Source organism: Cyrtonyx montezumae, unplaced genomic scaffold, assembly GCF_038088225.1.
Source record: "Cyrtonyx montezumae isolate F1298 unplaced genomic scaffold, pur_monq_1.0 scaffold_1, whole genome shotgun sequence".
In the NCBI taxonomy this organism is placed as follows: Eukaryota; Metazoa; Chordata; class Aves; order Galliformes; family Odontophoridae; genus Cyrtonyx; species Cyrtonyx montezumae.
Window position 1 is genome coordinate 4,115,489 of NW_027071825.1, and position 19,017 is coordinate 4,134,505.

The 19,017-nt window shown below is 46.5% G+C and overlaps 1 protein-coding gene across 1 annotated transcript in view; it reads left to right on the forward strand.

Annotated features, from left to right (window-relative positions):
• Nucleotides 1–930: 930 nt before the first annotated feature.
• Nucleotides 931–19,017, forward strand: part of PLPP3 (phospholipid phosphatase 3) — a 42,417-nt gene continuing 24,330 nt past the window's right edge. Inside the window, exon 1 of the mRNA XM_065738397.1 lies at nt 931–1,220. Within this exon, the coding sequence (XP_065594469.1) occupies nt 1,082–1,220 (139 nt within the window). The 5' untranslated portion in view covers nt 931–1,081. The remainder of the gene's footprint in view (nt 1,221–19,017) is intronic.

A 19,017-nucleotide genomic window follows, 5' to 3' on the forward strand; every position in this document is an offset into this window, starting at 1 on the left:
TTCACTATTCTCTGATCCTTCAGTCCCAAGGGCCTTATGATGGGCACTGGGGTCCCTGGGCACCTCACACGCTGCATCCCCTGCAAAAGGATCTCAGCACATGGAGCAGAGTTGAAGGGCAGGGGGGGAAAAAGCAAGAAAAAGAAGGAAAAAAAAGCAAAAAACAAAAAACAACAAGTTATTTGCCACCACTTTTCTCCCCTTTGCGCAGTTACCACCTTTTGGAGTCCTCCCTTGCAGAGCTGGTTGTTTTTCTTTCCCCCTCCCTCTCCTCTGATTTGTGAACGCTAGAGGCTCTCCTCCTTCGGCTCTGCGAAAAACTTTAGTTCCTGACTCTCTTTCTCTCTTTTTTTATTTTTTTTTTTAAACTTCCCTCAGGAAAAAAATGTGGACTTAATTATCTATGTAAAATGTCAGATGTAGGGAAGCAGGAAAGGGGCCGTGCTTACTTGGATATCCCATCCGAGGCGAAGTGACTGGGTTTTGTTGGGTTGTTTTTTTTTTTTTTCACTTTTTTTTTTTTTTTTTTTTCTAAGGGGTGGAAAGGACCTCGTGAAATAAAAGTGCAGCACCAAAGCCAGTGGTTCCCAGAGCGGCCGGGGCGGGCGCGGCGGGAGCCCCCAACGCAGCGCAGCGCGGATCCCACCTGCCCCCAGCACCGCGCAGCGCTCCGCACCTTTTTCCCCGCGTAACCCATCCGCGCTCCTCTCTATTTTCATCCATCCCCTCGATTTTTTTTTCCTCCAGGACTTTTTCCACCGCTTTGGGACACCCGCAAACTTCTCCCTCGCTTCCCCTTCCCTCCCTCCCCTGGTTATTTTTATTTTATTATTATTATATTTTTGGTGATTTTGTGCTCGTTTTTTTGTTGTTTTGCTGCTTTTTTTTTTTTTTTTTTTTTTTTTTTTTTTTTTTTTTTCCCCCGTGGTGTTGGGAAGACCCCGCCCGCGTTTCTCCTCCCGTGCCCCAGCGGAGAGGCCGGGAGCGCGGGCAGCACCTCCCCGGAGCACCGCGTGCGGGCTCGGCTCGGCGCGGCCCGGCACAGCACGGCACGGCACGGCTCGGGCTTTCGCCCCCGATAATGCAGAGCTACAAGTACGACAAGGCGATCGCGCCGGAGAGCAAGAATGGGGGCAGCCCGGCGCTGAACAACAACCCGGCCAAGGGCAGCAGCAAGAAAGTCCTGCTCATCTGCCTCGACTTCCTCTGCCTCGTCATGGGTGAGCTGCCGCGGGGCTGCTCCGTGCCCTTTCTCCCTTCTTTCCTCTCCGGGTTTCTCGCTCCGGGTCCCGCTGGAGGAGGGCTCCGTGCGGGGAGAGCCGGACCGCGCTGCTCCGCGAACAAAAGGGGAACGGAGCGGGGCCGGGAAGCGGCGCGGGGCCGGGGATCCCCCCCCCCCCAAACCCCGGCTGGGAGCAGCCCCTCGTCTCACTGCTCGGAAACACACAAACAAACCACCGCGCAACTCTACTTTTTTTTTTTTTTTCCTCTTTTCTTTCTTTTTCCTTTCTGCTTCTCTCTTTGTATCGTCGGTTTAGCTACTTTTAGTTACTTATCGCTTTCCACCCCTCCCCCCCCCACCTTCGTCGCCGCGTTCTCCCTCCGGGTAAAGAAAAGGACGGCTCTGTTTGGGGCTGGGGGGCACAACCCCGTGGGTTCGGGTTGCCCCGGGTGCGGGCCCCTCGCCCCCGGCCCGCGGCCCCGCACTGCAGCTCCAGGTGGAGGCAGTGCTCTGCGATCCGCGTCGGGGGAAGAGGGGAACTTTTTCCCCTCGCAGCTCCTTCTCGGTGCTCGGTTGGGTCCGGCTTTGCCCGCGCGGTGTTGGTTTAAAGGCCGCTTTGAAGAGCTCGCGGGCATCCCCTGGTCGCACTTGGTGGAGAGCTGCTTGCCAGCCCGCTTGGCTTTTGGAAGTGGCACTGCACGTACGGGAACTGTCAGCAGGCCGCCACCGGGAGGTTTTTGCATGCCAAAACATCCACCGCTGAACGATGGCTGCGATGCTGAGTGTTTAATTGACAGATGCAGGCAGGGGAAATCAGCCGGCTTCCAACAAAGAGATTAATAACACGGCAGCACGTGAGTTTAATGCTCCAGACGCCACAGTCTTTAAAACAATTGTTTCTGCTTAGGGCCCGTTTTTTAAGGACTGTCAGTTTGATTTAATTTTTGTGTAGTTTATTGATCATCTGGTGTGTATTATGAGGCACTAATACATTAAGGAGAGAGGCATGGTTTTCTCTTCGTATTCCCACAAGGATAGAGGCCAGTGCAGAAAGCTTCATCATTGTGTATCTGGAAAAAATGAAAATACTTGATATCCTACATATGTACGTGAACCTACTATATGGAGAACCACAATGACTTAACTTACCTCGCTTATTGAAACAGAGGGCTGCATTCCTAGTAAAACAATTGTTAAGAGTCAGAACTTTTATTTACCCGAGTTTTCTTGACTTTAGGCATTCCTGGCACATGTAAATGCTATTTGAATGGGGGAAGAGGTTGTTTTTGTTATATTTTGTTTTTTCTTTTTCCTTCTCCAGATATAGAGTCCGAAATGAAAAAGCAATTAATTGACATGTGTTATTCTACTTGGGATAGTTTTGGTAAACAGAACTTATCAAGTGTTACTGGAAGGTATTGTTAGCGAGTAATGTGATACAGCAAAAGCTGTGATTGTTGCTTTGTTCTACGTTACTGCAGGTGGAAATGAGAGAGTAAACACAAGGGTTGAGTTCTGGGGTGAGGAGCATTTGAAAGTAAGAGCAGGAATTCGACAGCTGAAGCCAAGAGTTTAGATCTGGCTAATGACACGCAGGTGAGGAGCACTGGTGGGCTGTGATTGTGTGATGGAGAGCCCATGGTGTGTGTTTGTGGATGGGCTGTTTTAAATACACCCAGACCAGCAGCAGCACTTGTATAGGTGGGTTTTTTGCATGGGTTGTTGTGGTATCTGGCTGCCCCACTTGCAGGGGGCTTGGCTTGCTCTTTGCTCTGCATTTCTCTTGGGAAAATGAGGAGTTTGCAGTTTTCCAGGTGCTTGGTTCTCATATTTTTTTTTCTTCCTTCCTGAGCTTGTCACAAAGAAAACGCTTTGGAGGTGAGGGAGGATGAATAAGTGCTCCAGCTGAAGCCTGTAAGAGAAAGTTGGGCAGATACAAGTTGGGGGGGTTTTACATGCTCAGTACAGGCATGGAGTTCTAGGTGAGATGATGAGAAGCAGTTGAGTGAAATGACTCATTTCAAGGTGTACCTGGCAGAGGTCTTCTGCTGGTGAACATAGGCATGGCCAATGGCCTCCTGTGTTTTTGAGTCATGCCTCTTGAGTGGCTGCCCAAAGACATTCCGAGTAGCAGGGAAACAGAAGGCTTTTCTCACTTTGAAGGCCACTTTAGGAAATACTAAAACCAACCTTCTGACTTGCTTGAGGGCTATGATGCTGCATTGGCTTCTGCTGTAGCTATTCTGCTGTAATTCTGCCCCAAATCAGTATTCTGTAGGGGAAAATGAAGAGTAGGCTATGGCAGAAATGCCTTTGAGAAATGACGCATGCTTTCTGTGAGGCAGTAGATGCGTACAAACTCTTCTTTGTTTACATACAAATTTAAACAAATTACCCAGAAGACAATTATCATAAACATCTAAGAAAGTCAGAATAAGTAAAGCAGTGCTATCAGGAGTTTCCTTCAGCTTTAATTTGGTGTGAGTGTTAGAGAGATCCACTTTGTCTCTACTCATTAACTACAGTGGTTATCTTGATAGCAAATTCATGAGGGGAAGATCTGTATCTTCATTCCTTGGGGATCACTGGAGCATATGGCAAGCCATGGGTCGGAGCTTGTTCCTTTGGTAGCTTACAGAGGAGTGGGTTGCTGATGGAGACCCCATATTTCCCCTGCATTTCCAGCTGGGGTTGGGCTGGTGGGGAGTTAAGTGTTTCCGAATATCCCACTCCTAATGAGTGCACTTAGCATGAAAATGTGCCAAGCATCCATAAGGCAAATCCCTGCTTCCTTGTGCCATGAACCAGAGATTTCATCACAGATCCGGCGAACCTCCCCTAAAACTTGTGTCAGAGTTCACCTGGGCAAAAGAGGCATAAAAGAACTGAGCGTGCAGGGAGGGAAAATAACTTTCTCCATCTGCTTCCTCCTCTTAGGAGGGCTCTGTTTAGAGAATTAGGAGATGCTTCCTGAGATTGTTAGGGCTGCAGTAGGGCCTGGTTGCGTGGAAGAGTAATCTTGTCCTGTCCATGGCTTGCTGCTCTCACTTCAGCACATCTGGAAATGGGGTTGAACTGACGCACACTAAGCCAGAGGAGCTGAGGAGCATTGGGAGAGTCCCGGAGAACAGCAGAAGTAAAAGGTGTGATGTGAGAACTTTGCTCCACCTTCAGTTGGCCGTTCTCTGCATGGAGAGCTCAACCAGCCATTCCCTTTCTGCATGGTACAGGGGCCGGGTAAGGATATCCTCGTCCCCTGACCCTTTTGATGTGGGATATTTGGAGGCTGTTCCCACGGAAGTAGCATCTGGGGTTAAATGTACTCCTCTTGGGCCTGCTGTTTTTGCATGAGCACAGCAGTGAGCAGCCACCTGTGCTCTGCTGGTGGCCTGCAAGGGATGGGCTTCATCTCTGCAGAGGGGAGGGCTGTGTCAGCAAGGCCACAGGGCACACTGGGGTCTCCAGTAGCTTGTATTTTTGCAGCTTGCACAGGTATGACAGCTCCCTAAATGTCCCGCTTGTGCTATAAAATAGTGGGATTTCTTCTGGCATGCCCCTTTCCTGTGGAAATCAGGTTTATGAGAGCATGTGTTTACATCTCGGCAGCTTTAAACTGCAGGTAACTTACCGTGCTTCTCATTTTCTGTCTCTAATAGAGTTTTCTCTCTGCTGTCAATCTCAGTTACTCTGCCCAACAGAAGTTCTGCTGCCTTCAGGAGGTTCAGAAGTAGCATATTGATGGGTCTCTTACACCCTCAATATCTCTTCAGCTTTCGCACAAATTTGGCATCTCTTCTGTTGTGAGCTTGATGCTAAAGTGAACTTTGCATGTAAATATTTACTCTAGCAGGACCTTGAAATGTTTATGTAAGTGGGGATAACATCTTGTAATTTGGGATAACAATTTAGACTACTCTTAAACTCTCCTCTTTTGTGTGTAAAACTGTATTGTCCAGCTTCCAGGAGCAAAAAAAAAAAAAAAAGGATTTGAGCTTCACCTGATCCCCTGCTATGCCATCACAAAAAAATCAGTGCAAACAGGCCTGGCTTTGTCACTTCATTGTAAAGAGTGGGAGGAATCGAAGATGAGGGATGAGGTTAGAGTTATTTGGGTGCTGTGAAGTTGAATTTGATGAGCTAAGCAACTTTGCTTTGTTTAGGTTGTTTTTTGTTGTCTTGTTTTTGAGGCTACAGGGCTCACTGATGTGTAGGTAACATCTCTCCAGACATGCCTGAAGAAACTGCTGACATAGCAGTTCCTTATTTTCAGTGAGGGACGAGGAGTGCTGAGAATACTAAACCAGCCAGGCAGTCCCAACGCCTTGGTGTTGCCTTCCCTGGGCTGGGGAGGACTGGCCCCATACCACACACAAGGAGCTGTGTGGGTGGAGAGCCCTCGTTGTGCTTGGAGCATCCCTAGATCTGGTTTGGTCGTTCATGTTTACATATCTCTTATTTTAATCCTGCTAGGATCTCCTTGCGGCGCCGTGCTCCCTGCGAAGCAGCAGGGTTGACAGCTGCTCTGGAAGTGCTCTGGCAAAGGAAGGTTTGCAGAGTTGGCATCTTGGCAAGGGGTTGTGTGGTGGCATCTCACTGTGCCTTGATTGAGAAGCTCTTGTGCATGTTTAAGAAGTTCTTAATCATTCAGCAGCCAAATGGAAGCACAATACCCAGTGCCAGTTTTTGCCCCTCTCTAGAAAAACAAAAATAAAACCCAGTGATGACTGGAAGGAAAAATGAGGGAAATGCTTTGGAGATGTTTAAAACATGGTGTGTGTGTGTAGGTTTTTTAAAACTTGGGGGAAAAAAGAAACAACTATCAAGAGTTGAGTTATTAGTGACAATTATACCTGAGGTGTTAATTGCAGAACAAGGAAGTGCAATGCTTATGGCAGACTGAGTCCTTGAGGGTGTAAATCTGCTTACTTTTCTGAGTTGGTGGAATTTGGCCAGGCTGAAGATGTGTCTCCAGGAAAGCAGAATCATGTGCAACTGCTTCATGGCCAGGAGTGCTTTGGATCTTATGTACTTGCTGCTGAGACAGGAGGAGATGGGATCACGATTACAGCAGATGACATTTTTTTAATCATACGTGTTTGTAGTGAGTACTGAAAATAATATAAACATCACTCCCAGATCAAACAGATTATTTTTTACACCCTTTCAATCTCGATTTAATATGCATGCCTTTCTGAGGCTGTTCTGGTCTGGCTTTGTTTGTCTAGATACAGGTTGATGGTGCATCCTCTGGTTGTGTGTGCTTCCATGTGCAGCCTGGAGATAGTTTGCATACCACAGCTGGGGAGCCTGTGCTGCATGGGCACTGTCTTGCAAACCAGGGCTCCTCTTCAGTGTGTTCATCCAAGCTAGGAAGGCTGTCTGCATGCCTCTACCTCTGTCTGAAATGAGTTAAAAGAGTGGGGAGGGAGAAGGAAAAAAAAAAAAAAGGCCTAGCCCTGCTCTGTAGCTTGCTGTGGAGGAGCAGACTCCGTCCTCTCCGTTTCATTCATACAATGCTCCCGCTTCATCCATGGTAATCCAGGAGGGACCGTTGTGGTCGCCCAGTCTGCCTCTACCACGAACAAGGCCATGCCTGTTGCAGGCAGCGTGGGGAGAGGCAGCAGCCTCAACACAGCCAGCACTGAGAGCTGCAGCTTCTCCAGCCCCATGCGTTCCTGGGGGGTTCATGGCAACCCCTCCCTGTGTGTGTGGCTTTCCCTCTCGATGCCAGCTAGTCTTTGAGGACTGGTGCTGTTTTGTTTACATTTATTTTGTTTTGTCCTCTCTTAGGCCATGACCACTGCAGTTGTGTTGTTTTTTCGGTTACAGTTCTCAAAAGAAAAAAGTGAAAGTGTGGCTCAAGTGAACGATAATGCCTCAAGAAGGTGGTAAATGAAATAATCTAGTGCTTATGCTGTAATGGTGATGTCTGAAGGTGGTTTACTGAATACACTTCTGGATTATTACATTTTCTGGATGGCAGAACTGTGGGATCCCTCATTATAGCAGAGCCCTCTTTTATGACTTTGCCCTGTGCCCCTGCCTGAATACAGCCTTTGGTCAGGTACCTTTGCCAGGGAGGTCCAAAACTGGTAAGAGGTTGCCCCATCCACCATGTCTCCTCATGGATCAACGCGGCCTCTTTCTTTGAAAGGGATATATATCCTTTCTAGAACCACTCCATCTCTTCTCTGTTTTGCTCTCTCTTGTGATACTTGCCTTGCGTAAGTGCCATCTCCACAGTTTCAGCAGGAGAAAAGCTCTGGTGACCGTAGGCAGGGCTATTGGATCAGCTGATAGAAGGTTGTACTCATCAATCCCTTCTTGCTTTGCAGCTGCACACAGTGCCTTAGCTGCAGCTGTGGTGTCCTGACCTTGAGGAGCTGCTCCTCAAGTTACACCTGAGTAGAAAAAATGCTGCCAGAAAGGAATTTGAAGTGTCTTCATATAGTGCTTGATGACACAAACCACTGGAGAACGTGCCTTAAGCATAGGTTTGCTGCCAAGGCGATGCATGAAAAAGTTTGAATATTAGGTAGGTCTGGTGGCTCTCTAAGTGCCAGAAATATCTTCAGACTCTGTACTTTCTAGTTGGTCATGTAAGTAGGCTTGTTTTTCACGTGTGTTGAATGTTCTGAAGACAGAAGGTTGAAAACTGACTCTCTGCATCAAGTAACATAACTCCGAAGCCTCCGATGTTCCGAAAATGCCCATACCCTTCAGGCCATGTGTTCTTGTTCCAGCATTGCCTATAGCTTACACCTATACTTGAGGTTGTCTTGTCAGAGCATATGGTGTTCTCAGTCAGGAGCTGATGGGCTGGGTTGCCAGCCAGAGCCCGAAGGAAGCTGAAGTTGGTCTGACAATGTTGATGACATTAAATCAGTGGAGAGTATGCTTAATCCTGTAGTACTTTCCCATCATTTGTCATCCCTTGCCCCAAAAAAGTCCTGGAAGCTACAGTGATCACGGAGAAGCTTGGGAGATGCCTCCAGTTTTTCTGCTAGTACACACACAGGTAGGTTTAGCCTGTAGTGCCTAAGAGATACAGCAAACTGAGGTTGGATAGGCACTGCTCTAGCTCAGGTAAAGCTGAACCAACACAGCCCTTGCCCTGAACACTGCAGGTAGCTGCAGCACGGAGGTATCCTTTGGGGGCTTGGGGGCAGGCTGCTCTTTTGGGGACTGCTTCAGCTTTGCTGCTCAGAGGAGCTGAGTGCAGCACGGTGCTTCTTTCCATGAGGTTAAACAGAAAAAGTGAAAGTCCCTGGTTTGTGGTTTTGGGCAGATGTCCCTCCTGACACAAATGGTGATCCCACTGAGGGCTTGCTTCTCCCTGCAGTGACAGGGTTGTAGCTGGCTGCTGTGCAGAGGAAGCAACAAGCTGCACTCCCTGTAATTAGCTTTCAACTGGTTTTACTGTAAATTAGTCAGAACGACAGTCTTTTTTTTTTTTTTTGAAAGCTTTTACAGCAGTGCCTTCATATGATCGTGCATGTGTTGGAGGCAGGCACCGCAAGCAGGCATTAATTCCGCTGCCATTAATTCAGCGCGTGCTTATTCAAAGCTGAGACATCTTTGCATGCCTCAAAATGAACCACTGAATTTGAAAGCTGGTGGTGACAAATGGGGTCTGAACTTCCTATCTTCCTGACACTTGAAGTTATTTACCACCTCCGTTCCCAGCTGGTTTGATGCTCTGTTCTGTGGGCCCAACCCTGCTTGCTTTTCCCACTGGTGCTGACTGCCAGGTCTTTGCTGCAGCCCCTGTAGTGGCTGTGGCAACCATTCTTGCCCCCCAAGCATTTTGGCACAGGGGATTCTTAAGGGTTTCCTAGGCTTTCTGTTGAGCCCACCACTCTTTAAAGAAATCGTTTCCAAAGGATTAACCAAAAAAATCTCTTTCCAAACACTGGTTTGCAGGTCTTTCAGTGAACACCGGGCGAGTTTATTTTTGGAGTGGTGCTCATGCGCTATTTCAGATGATGGCAAGCTTGCAGATCCCTGTGGTCGATAGCTGTGAATCAGTATGCTGCTATCAGGTTTCTGAAGAGGCTCTTTGATCACGGATCAGATGGCCCTGGGTTTTAGTAGAGCTTTCTGCTCCCTTCCTTTCCTGGGTTTATCCCCAAAGGCTTCAAAGGCCCAGAGCAGTCATCCTGTGCAGAGATGGGATGCCGCGTCATGGCTGGGGAGATGTGTGCCTCCTGATGCATGGAGACCAGGGGCATGGAGGAATGGGTGGGGAGAGGGCCACAATGAGGGCACCCCCAGATGCCTATGGGGTTTGTGGAGCTACCAGCATACATCTCGATGATTTCAGGCATTTCATGGTGATTTCAGCTTCAGGGTTTCTGCCCTGAGCTGGATGCTCAGCCTCTGACCCTCAGTGATGCTCTGTTGGGGAGGAAGGAGGGCTGTGGGCCCTGAGGCTGGACTAAACCCTAGCCCTGGGACAGGTGTGTGCATCTGTCCCCAAAATTTCTACCTCCTTTCCTGTGGAAGCAGAGATGGACAGCCACATTGCATGTTGGGAATGCAAGGAAGGGAAGTGGCCTGGAGGGCTGCTGCAGCCCTTCCTGAAAATGAAGCTTTCTATGGAAGGCATGACTTTTTTCTTTTTTCTTTTTCCTCATGAAAGTATGCAGCATCAGTGACAATCTCTTAAAATAATCCAGAATGGGTATTTTTCTGCCTTACACTCCCTGTTTCTTGGCCCTCCCTGCAGCTTTAGCATGCAGCAGTCATTCCGCTGCAGTTCCCACAAAGCAGCAGAAAACCAAGGTAACAGCAACATTTTGAGTGAAGGGGATGAAATGTGGAATAGGTTCAGCGTATTTCTTTGTCATTGTTGGAGTCCTATTCAGTCTGGAGCTGAATAGGAGGCTGATTAGCATGTGGAAGCATTTCTAAAGCACTGGTCTGGGAGGCTTGTTGTGTTTTGTTGCTTTTTTTTCCTTAAAGGAGAAGTTTTGTGGCATTTATTTTTTTTTTTACTGAGCTGGCATGAATCTCTGTGAAATGCAAAACTGTGGAAAAAGTGTTTTAGTCTGTTTTGATAAATTGCCACATGCGTGGGTACGAAAAAGTTCTCCAGTGCCTACAGCTCCTGCAGGGTGCCTCATTTTTAAAGTGCTCAGATGAGTGGGATAGTCTGGCCATGGGACCCATCTGGATTGCATGTATAACACAAGAGACTTTGCTTTTGCTCTCACTGAAGTCATCTGCAAACTGGACTAGCTTTACAAATGCAAGAATGGGTCTGCCGTGTGAAAATCCACCTGCTTGAACGCTCAGCATTTTGCTTTCACAGGGAAAGATATAACGCTGAAATGGATTTAGAAAAAAAAAAAAGCTTGCTGTAAGTGGAAAAACAACTTTTTCATAGTGATATTGCTCTGAGGTTTCACAGAGAGATTTGTTTTCTTTTTGGTGGAGTTACTTGAATGGAGGGGAATTCTGCTGCACCATTCCTTGCTTTTTGGCTGAATGCTGGCACAGTCACCATGACAGGGTGCTGGCACACTTGGAGAGCTCTTGGACGAGTTATAGTCTCTTGCTGCAAGGCCTGGAGTGCTTTGCTCCAAGTAACTGGAATTATTGCCTCATTACCATTTGTGCTACAGGGCCTCAGCTCTCAACAGGGATTCTGTGGGTGCATTATGTCTCTTCACCCTTGGGGCATTTCGGAATTAAGGTGCTTGCAAACCTCAAGGGAGGCAGGGGACTGGGGTGCAGGATGGGCTTGTATGAGTTTAACACTACTGTCTCCCAGAATTTGCAGGAAGAGTAGGCAAATGGAGGAAAATGGTATTAACTTCCCATTGAGAACCTGCTGCAACTTACTGCTGTATCTTAACATAGCCTAATGAAGGCAGATTAAAGCTGTTGTTTAATTAAGGAGAACTTAGCTCCTCTGGTCACAAATCACGATTAAAGGACCTTTTGAAGTCATTCTGCAATACAGTTTTTTTTCCCCCTCCCTCCTTAAACGCGAAGAAAGTTTCTAGTGATGTACATGCCCCAGCACCAAGGTTTTGAATGCTATTACAGGGCTGCAGACCTGCTGGCAGATCTGGCTGCTGCCAAGGCATCTGAACATTAGAAAGCCCTGCAGAGGGGTGGGAGGGAGTTCAATCTCAGGATATGCTGATTTGGAAAGGGAATCCAAACAAAGAGGCTTTTCAGCAGAGGCTGAGGCTTGGCTTCTCTCAAGGGCAGTTTGGGCTTGGGGAAGCATCCGGGAGGCAGTGAGCAGTGCAGGAGTGCATGAGCTGGATGCAGCGTGGTGTAAGGTTTCCCAGCACAGCGTGGTTTTGTGTTACAGGCTGGGGAGCTGCCTGTAAGTGCTCCTCTCTTCTTTTTTTCTCTCCTTTTATTTCTGTTGGAAACAAAGAGGAGTTTTAGGTTTTTGATTATTATTGTTTTTAATAGAAGGAAAATAAAGGTTCATTTCCCTTGCCCTACCTCCCCTGCAGGTTTGGAGATGCCTCTTGCTGGAGGGGGATCTGTTGACCCATTGATGTCTCTGACCTGGAGAAACCCTTTGTTGGAGGGCCTGGCTTCTCATAAGGAAGCATATGGCTCAGATAAGGAAAGATGGAGTGAGATGGATGCCAAGGTACCTTCTTCATAACAAAGTGAGGTTTGCTGCCACTGTGCTGAGCAGGGTAGACCACGGCCCATGGAAGCTCTGTCCCACATGATGGTTTTTCTGAGTGCCACCATGCTCTCATGGTGACCATGGTCTCATGGTCACCATGCTTCTCACAGAAATGTGAGGAAAAGCAGAGTGAGGAGGAGGTGCTACCAACCATCTCAACCAACTAGTTGGCTTTTTTTTATAGGAACCAGATGGTTTCAATAGAGGAAAGCTGAACTTCTTATGACCCTTCCCCACAGACGCTGTTTGTTGTTTTGGAACTGTGGCCAGGACAAAACCATGTCCCAGAACCTGCAGTGAGGGTGAGAGCTTGGTGCCTTCTTCTCCCACCCCATCACGCATCTTCCTTGTTGTCCATTGCTTCTCTGCCTCCAAATTATCTTATCGTGGCTGTGAAAGACTTGGGGCTTTCCAGTGATCAAACTGATCCAGTTTGAAGAATACAAACTGGAGAAACTGAAACATCTAAAAGCAGAGTGCAAGGAAGCAATAAAATGCCGGGCTAGGTTTTCCCTTCTAGTTAATTAAAAATTCTCCTGATAAGCAAGAGAGCTTTCATGGCTGGATGAAACCTGTGTCATGTCAAATGCAGTGAGAGCTTTATTAGGAGGATAAAGTGGTGCAAGCGTTGGGTTAAGTGCTGGCAGCTCATCTGGCCCTGAGTTATCCCACAGGGCTGGAGGCACTTTGCAATGAAGTGGTGGAAGAAGTGTGATGGGGAAATGGCTTGTCCAATGAAAAGAGGGAAATGCAAATGTGTGGCAATAGGGGTGCCTGGGGTGTGGTGGCAGACATGGGTATCTGTGTACTTGAAAACTGTCAGAAAAATTACTATAGAAGCTGGCTGTTTGGTAAATGTAGAAGAGCAGAAATTATCAAATTGCTGCTAATGAGGGCTGCTGGGTATTATATGTATATCCATAATACATCTAAATCACGATTTCTGAATGCATAGTTATCCTGTGGCTGGTGTAGCATTGCTCCCAGGGGTATCCCAGGGCTGACCAGTTCTGCAAATTCTCTCTCAACACATCCAGCTTTGTTTTTGGCCAGCAGCAAACATCCAATAAATGTGAAGGGCTCCTGGGCAGCAAGGCAGCTCAGGAACAAACCGGTACCTTCGTTCCTATTCCTTTCACTCCTTTCTTAGGAAGCAAATTGCTAAATGTGACTTCAGAAAAAGTCCTGTGCTTGACCAGCTTGCTTGGTTAAGAAGAAATATTGTAGTGGTCCCTAGTCATGGTTGTTAATTGGTCTCTGTGGGTTGAGTGCAGCACCCACTGAAACCAATGACAACTTCTTACTGAGTGGGAGTCCAGAGGAGTTGTATGGTTCTCTGCAACAGGCATCCATGGGAGAAAGGACAAATCTGAGTCTGGATGGGAGATGGGTTTTCAAGTCTGAGTGCTTCATAGGTAGGAAATGATGGGTAAATCTGCTGACATGCCTTCCTGTGGAAGGGGCTTTGTTGCCCATCTTGGGTTCTACTCATTTCATGGTTCTTCTGGGGATGGGATGCCTCTGAGATGCTGTATACCAGATGCAGGGGAGATTCAGTGGACTTGCCTTGGCTCTAGGAAAGTGGAACATCAAGTAGAAAAAGGAAACGAGGGATAGATTTTGTGCTCTCCATGGGAAAACCAGTGGTAGTGGTGGCAAATTAGCATGCTTTGGGATACATTCTCCAAAGTGAAGGGTTCTGCTGGCAGGGACCTGCTCCAACTCAGTGCTTTACTGGCTGCATGGCTACCCCTTTGCTTGAGAATTTGGTGCCCACAGTTGGTGCTTGGGGATCAAATACAGGACAAGAATTAAAAAGCAGGAAAATAAAAGGTTAGCTTCCGTGCTGTTGTTTGACTTCCTAGGGTTTTAATTGCCAAGAGCTACTCCAGGAGCCAGCTGGCTGCAAAGTGATGCAGATCTCAAGTAAGAGAAGGGTTTTTTTGGTCCCTTGATCCACTAACTTGCTATTTTCCTCTGGAGGAGGAATATATGTTACATATATTATTCCTCAGAAAGTGAATAATCTTTAGGTACCTGCTTCCTCAGCTTCTCTGATTGCTGTTAAGTCCCTGCTATAACTAATCCACTATCTACAGTAAGAGAATGAAGGCAAGTATAGAGAGCAATCTGTACCTTAATTGTAGAGTTTTTCTCCTTGGAGCAAAAAAAAAAAACCCAAAAACAACCAATTATGCTTCATACAAAGGCAAATTGTGGTGGGTGGTTTGACTTACAAACCCTTGAGGGTGTCAGCAGAAGCTGAAGGGCCATAATGAGCTATTTACTACCACCCATCCAAACCATCCTGTTTTTAAGAAAGATGACCCTGGTGAACTGGCAGTGAGTTTTGATGGCCTGCAGTGTGGGAGCAAAACCCCAGTGATTTCTGTCTAGCCCGTGCACCGAGGGGCATGCACATCCCCACGATGACAGCAGGATCAGGCCCACTGCTGTGTGGCCTGTGATTGAGCTGGACAATCTTGTTTTTGCTGCCAGAATCTCACTTGTACGCTGACCCAAACCAGGGTGGGGTGGGGGGAAGACCAGCTTGAAGAAAAAACAAAAGAAATGCACGCATTATCAGGCATGCCAGTTGTATAAATCTCAACATTGGCTACCTGCGAATCATCCAGCAGCACGTCAATGGGTCCCCCTCAGTAGATTAGGATTTGGCATCAGGTCTGCATGTAATTACAAGCCACACACAGAAGGACACAGGCAGCTAATGAACTCCTGCCAAACTCCAGCTCCGCTTCTGCGGCTTTTGAAGTTCGATGGTCTTTCAGCGTTTTGTTTAGCAAGCACTGAAAGGCATCAAATCACTCCTTTGACAGCATTTAGAAAGGGCTGGTTTGTTGAATAAGTGAGCCCCTCCAAACTCTGATCTGAGAACTGGAGCATCTATAGGCGCCGTTCTCACCAGAGCAGTAAATAGGCTGGAAACTGAGGGCACCCCCTACATGCTGCCAAGCTCCTGCCTTGGTGGAAGGAGCCAGCAGGCTCTGGTTGCCATGATGGGCTGCAAGAAAAGAAACTATTTCCATTTAAAAACCTCCTTCAAAACAAGCCCGTCAGTGGTATGGGGAGAACTAGGCTTTTTCCCAAGCTTCAAAGTGCTTAGAAAAGAAGCAGTGCAAGGGGGGGGGGGGGGGGGTGCAGTGTTTTGTGTGGATCTGAGGTTGCGTTGGAGGTGGGAAAAGGGATTTTGGAGGGTGTCTGCAGGTTTTTGTGATGCTGGGCAGTGGGTGCCTGATTTTGAGTGGTTGTGGATACTCTTCCATGGTGTTTTGTGGTCAGACCTATGCCTTTCTGCTCCTCTTTTCATGCCTGATGTGACAAAGGGAGTTGTTGTTGAAGGAAAAAATGATTTCCATGAAAACCTGTGATTTTTCAAGCTAACATACCAGGGGGGTTTCATGGCAGTACCATGGTGAAGAGGAATAATGCAACTTGGCACAAAGCTCTTCAAGGAGAAGAAAAAATTAAGATAGGGAAACAGTGGAGTCTTTGTCAAAATTAACTACAATAAAGAAAAAGGGACTGCCATTCCCTTGGGTTCCTTTAACCTTTTTTTCCCCAATTTATTCGCACATTCATTGACAGCAAGGCCAGGCATTGTTATGAGGGGGTTGGAAAGGGAAATGGGGAGTTATCCATTTTTGGGTTTTAAAGAACACTGTACACATTGTATCCTCAGAGTCTATGTCAGTAGCAGCTTGATTGTAGCCTGTGCTGTTGGGATACAGCCTGATTTATACTGTGACATAAGGGAACAGGTCTGTGTGGTGTCTCTTGGCCACAAAGCAGCTGTCATGGGGAGGTAACTGATCCCACCCTTGCTAGCAGCATGCTGTGAGCATCTCTGCAGCAGGTGACTGCTGCCACAAAACTATCCCCTTCTCACATGGTTTTTACTGAAATTATTCAACCCATGCGACTTCTGCAGGCAGGAAGATGACAGCCTGTGAGGTCTGTCCTCCCCATAACATGGAATTACAGCAGAGAGAGGAAAGAGGGAGCCCTGCTGCACCTCTTTAACTCATCGTTGCACAGGAACAGCCATGTGGGGCTGTGTCCTGGGGACCATCGGTGTCATACCCCTTGTTGCTTGAAGGGCTCTTGAACCATTTCCAGCTGCACTTGTGCTTTTTTTGTTTTTTATTTTTTACAGTATTCAGTGATGAAAGAAAGTAAAGTTATATTCTGGAAACTGTACCAACCGGATTGACTACTGAGGGGGAAAAGTTTCATTTCCAGTTAATCAAGGGAGTTGTGTAATACCATTTTCTCCTGGGGAACTTCAGGGGGAAAAAAAAAAAGAGGAGTGGGGGGGAAGGAGGGAGTATTATATAAAGCAAGTATATTAAGAGGAAATAAATTATGAATTAAAAGAGATTAGTGAACTTTTAAGGAAGAGGTCAGAAGTGTGTTTCGGACTACAAACTTCTTAAGCTTTCAGTGCTTGTCTTTGGTTACAGAGTTATAACCCTGTGTTATTTGTGCAGGTGGCTGCCGCTGCAAATCCAAAGCAGGATTTTGCATTTACAATAGGTACATTGACAGAACGGGGTCACAAAGCTACTTGAGGCCTCCTCCAGCAAAGGAGAAGCTGCTCCTGAAAACGTGTTCAATTATGGCTGTAATGCTTAGCTGGGATGCTCCTGGCAAGCAGGGAGGAAAGTTGGAAAGTTTAGCAGAAGGGTTTTGCTTTTGCTTTAAGGAACCTTTATGTTGATCAGGTGAGCTGGCTTAATTTCTGCAGTTCTTTTCTCCTTCTATTGTTGTTTTAAAAAATGAAAGGATTCAGTCAGCAGCGCTGCTTTGGCTGTGTTTTTGTATTTCCACCCTACAGATTGTCATGGCTATGCAAGGAAGAGTGCCTTGTACCTGGTAGTGTCTGGTAGCACTGAGCTGCAGTAAGGAGTCTGTGCTCAGTTTTTTATACATCAGTGCAAGATGTGCAGCCCACAGAATTTTCCTTTGGAGTATGGAAGTCAAGTGGGCTTGTTATAAAGGAAAATCTGAGAGCTCCTGTGGGCAGAGCACGTCAGCATGGCCAGTGTGAGTCCTTCTTCGAAGGAAGACCTAGGGAAGGCAGAGCTCCTTCCCAAACCCACTGACCAGCAGAGGAAGAGAGGCTTTCTTCATTTGTAATTGAAAACACAACAGTCACCACAGCATGTTTTTCACATGGTCCATTTGTCCTGGGTGTTGCAGAGTTTGTGGATGTGTTTTTAATTTTTCCCCTCTCCGTTCAAGCTGGGTCATCCTAGGTCAGTCTTGTATCTGCCACACCTTCCACAGCACTTGGATGTATCGAGGTGTCTCAGAAGATCCTTATGCACTGGGGGTTTTGTGGTGTTTTATTCCTTGATCTATACAATGTGATGGTGGCTTTGTTTCCATAGTGTTTGATTTAGTGTTTGATGGGCACTGGCTCTGAACTCCTTTTTGTAATGTCTTTTATATTCACCTCTCCAACTTCTACTGGTCGACTAGCCTGATTTGGATGTGTTTTACCCCACAAATGCTGCATTTTGGATGTTTCTAGATATTGTGTCTCGGATAAGCCCTTTTATTCTTTTTAACAACTCTTTTTTAGGTATTAAAAATATATACACACTTTAATATAAAGCTCTTTTAATACATCAGCTTATGCCAGACTGCCAGGAGGAAAAATTTAACGTACTTAGAATTCCCTTCTCCTCTGTTTTCCTTTGTATGTGTTGTTTACTTCTGGAAATAGGCAGCAGGTACTACTTAAAAGAGCAGTATTCCTCCCAGCAAAAGCAATGGCAGTGCTCCCAGTCTTCTGGAGCCTTTGGAGAGTGAGTGCACAGGTCTGGCACAGGGAGCTCCGTCCATGCAAGGAAGTGCTTCCTGCAGAGGTTTAGAATCCAGAGGAATCTGTGGTGCATGAGAATAATTTGACATTTGGTTTAAAGTTTCTGTGACCAAGAAAACTTTCCTCTTACTGTTCTCCAGAATGGTTGGGTCAGTGAGTGCACTCTGGGTTGTACTTACTGTGAAAGTTGGGATAGATTATATTGCTGAATGATAGCTTTGGTCTTACAGGTATCTCTACCTTGAGACACCTAGTGGCATTCCTGTCATCACTGATGGCTTCCTTTTAGAGGCATTTTTCAAATGCCCCATGCAATCGTTGGGGTCAGGAATATTGTAGGGTTATCCATACATAAGATGAATGTTCTCTGCTTTCTTAATTTGCCTATGCTCTTTAGGTGCAAGAAGGCGCTTTGCCAGCATAACCCAGAGAACTACTTCTTACAAGAGATGTCTGGGGGAAGGCAACCAAAAAGTCTAAAAGATATCATCATCTAGATTGAAATGGACAGTAAACCTAAAAATGGTGAGGTTTCCATTAAAGTCCCAATGAATTGGGTGAAATATAATTAATAATAAGAAATGGATGGAAACATTACCCTCTTGATAGCCAGGAAGGGCACCAGGCAGGCTGACAGAGGCAACAGCGAAAGTTAATATAAGATGCTTGGGAGAACCTACAGTGAGCAGAGAAAACTTGAATCCTGGTTCTGGTAGAAATTAACCCCTTGTGTCCTGGGGCCTTTCCAAACAGGTCAAATCAGTGAAATGCTATATGTGCTAATCCTTGTTTATAGATTCTCTTTAAGCAGGTACCTGCTCTGCATTAAAGTCTCAGGTTTGCTTGTATGTTTTGAGAATTTTCTCTCCTCATATGTTTCTGTGTAGCCGAGAGTAGTGGAACTGTAATAGAGTTGAATGGGAATCTATTTTGAAAACAAAGACATTAGATATGTTTCCAAAATACAGGCATATGCCCAGAGCAGTCTTTTGCACTGCTGGAACCAAGGCATGATGAACAATTAAAACTGAGAAGCTAATGAAGTATGAAGGAGAAGGTACTCTTATATACCAAATTCCAGTGGATATATGAGCATCAAATATCCACATTTAGTCAGAAAACGTTGTGAAGGAGGCACTTCACTGATGCTGTTCAAGACTTTAGGAAATCCCAGCATAATGCATCAGGATTCTTCTTGCTGTTGTTGGACCACACATCAGATCCCTTGAGATTCAGTTTTTGTTGACCAAACTCCTACCCTTCCTTCCCCCACTCTTTCTGTTG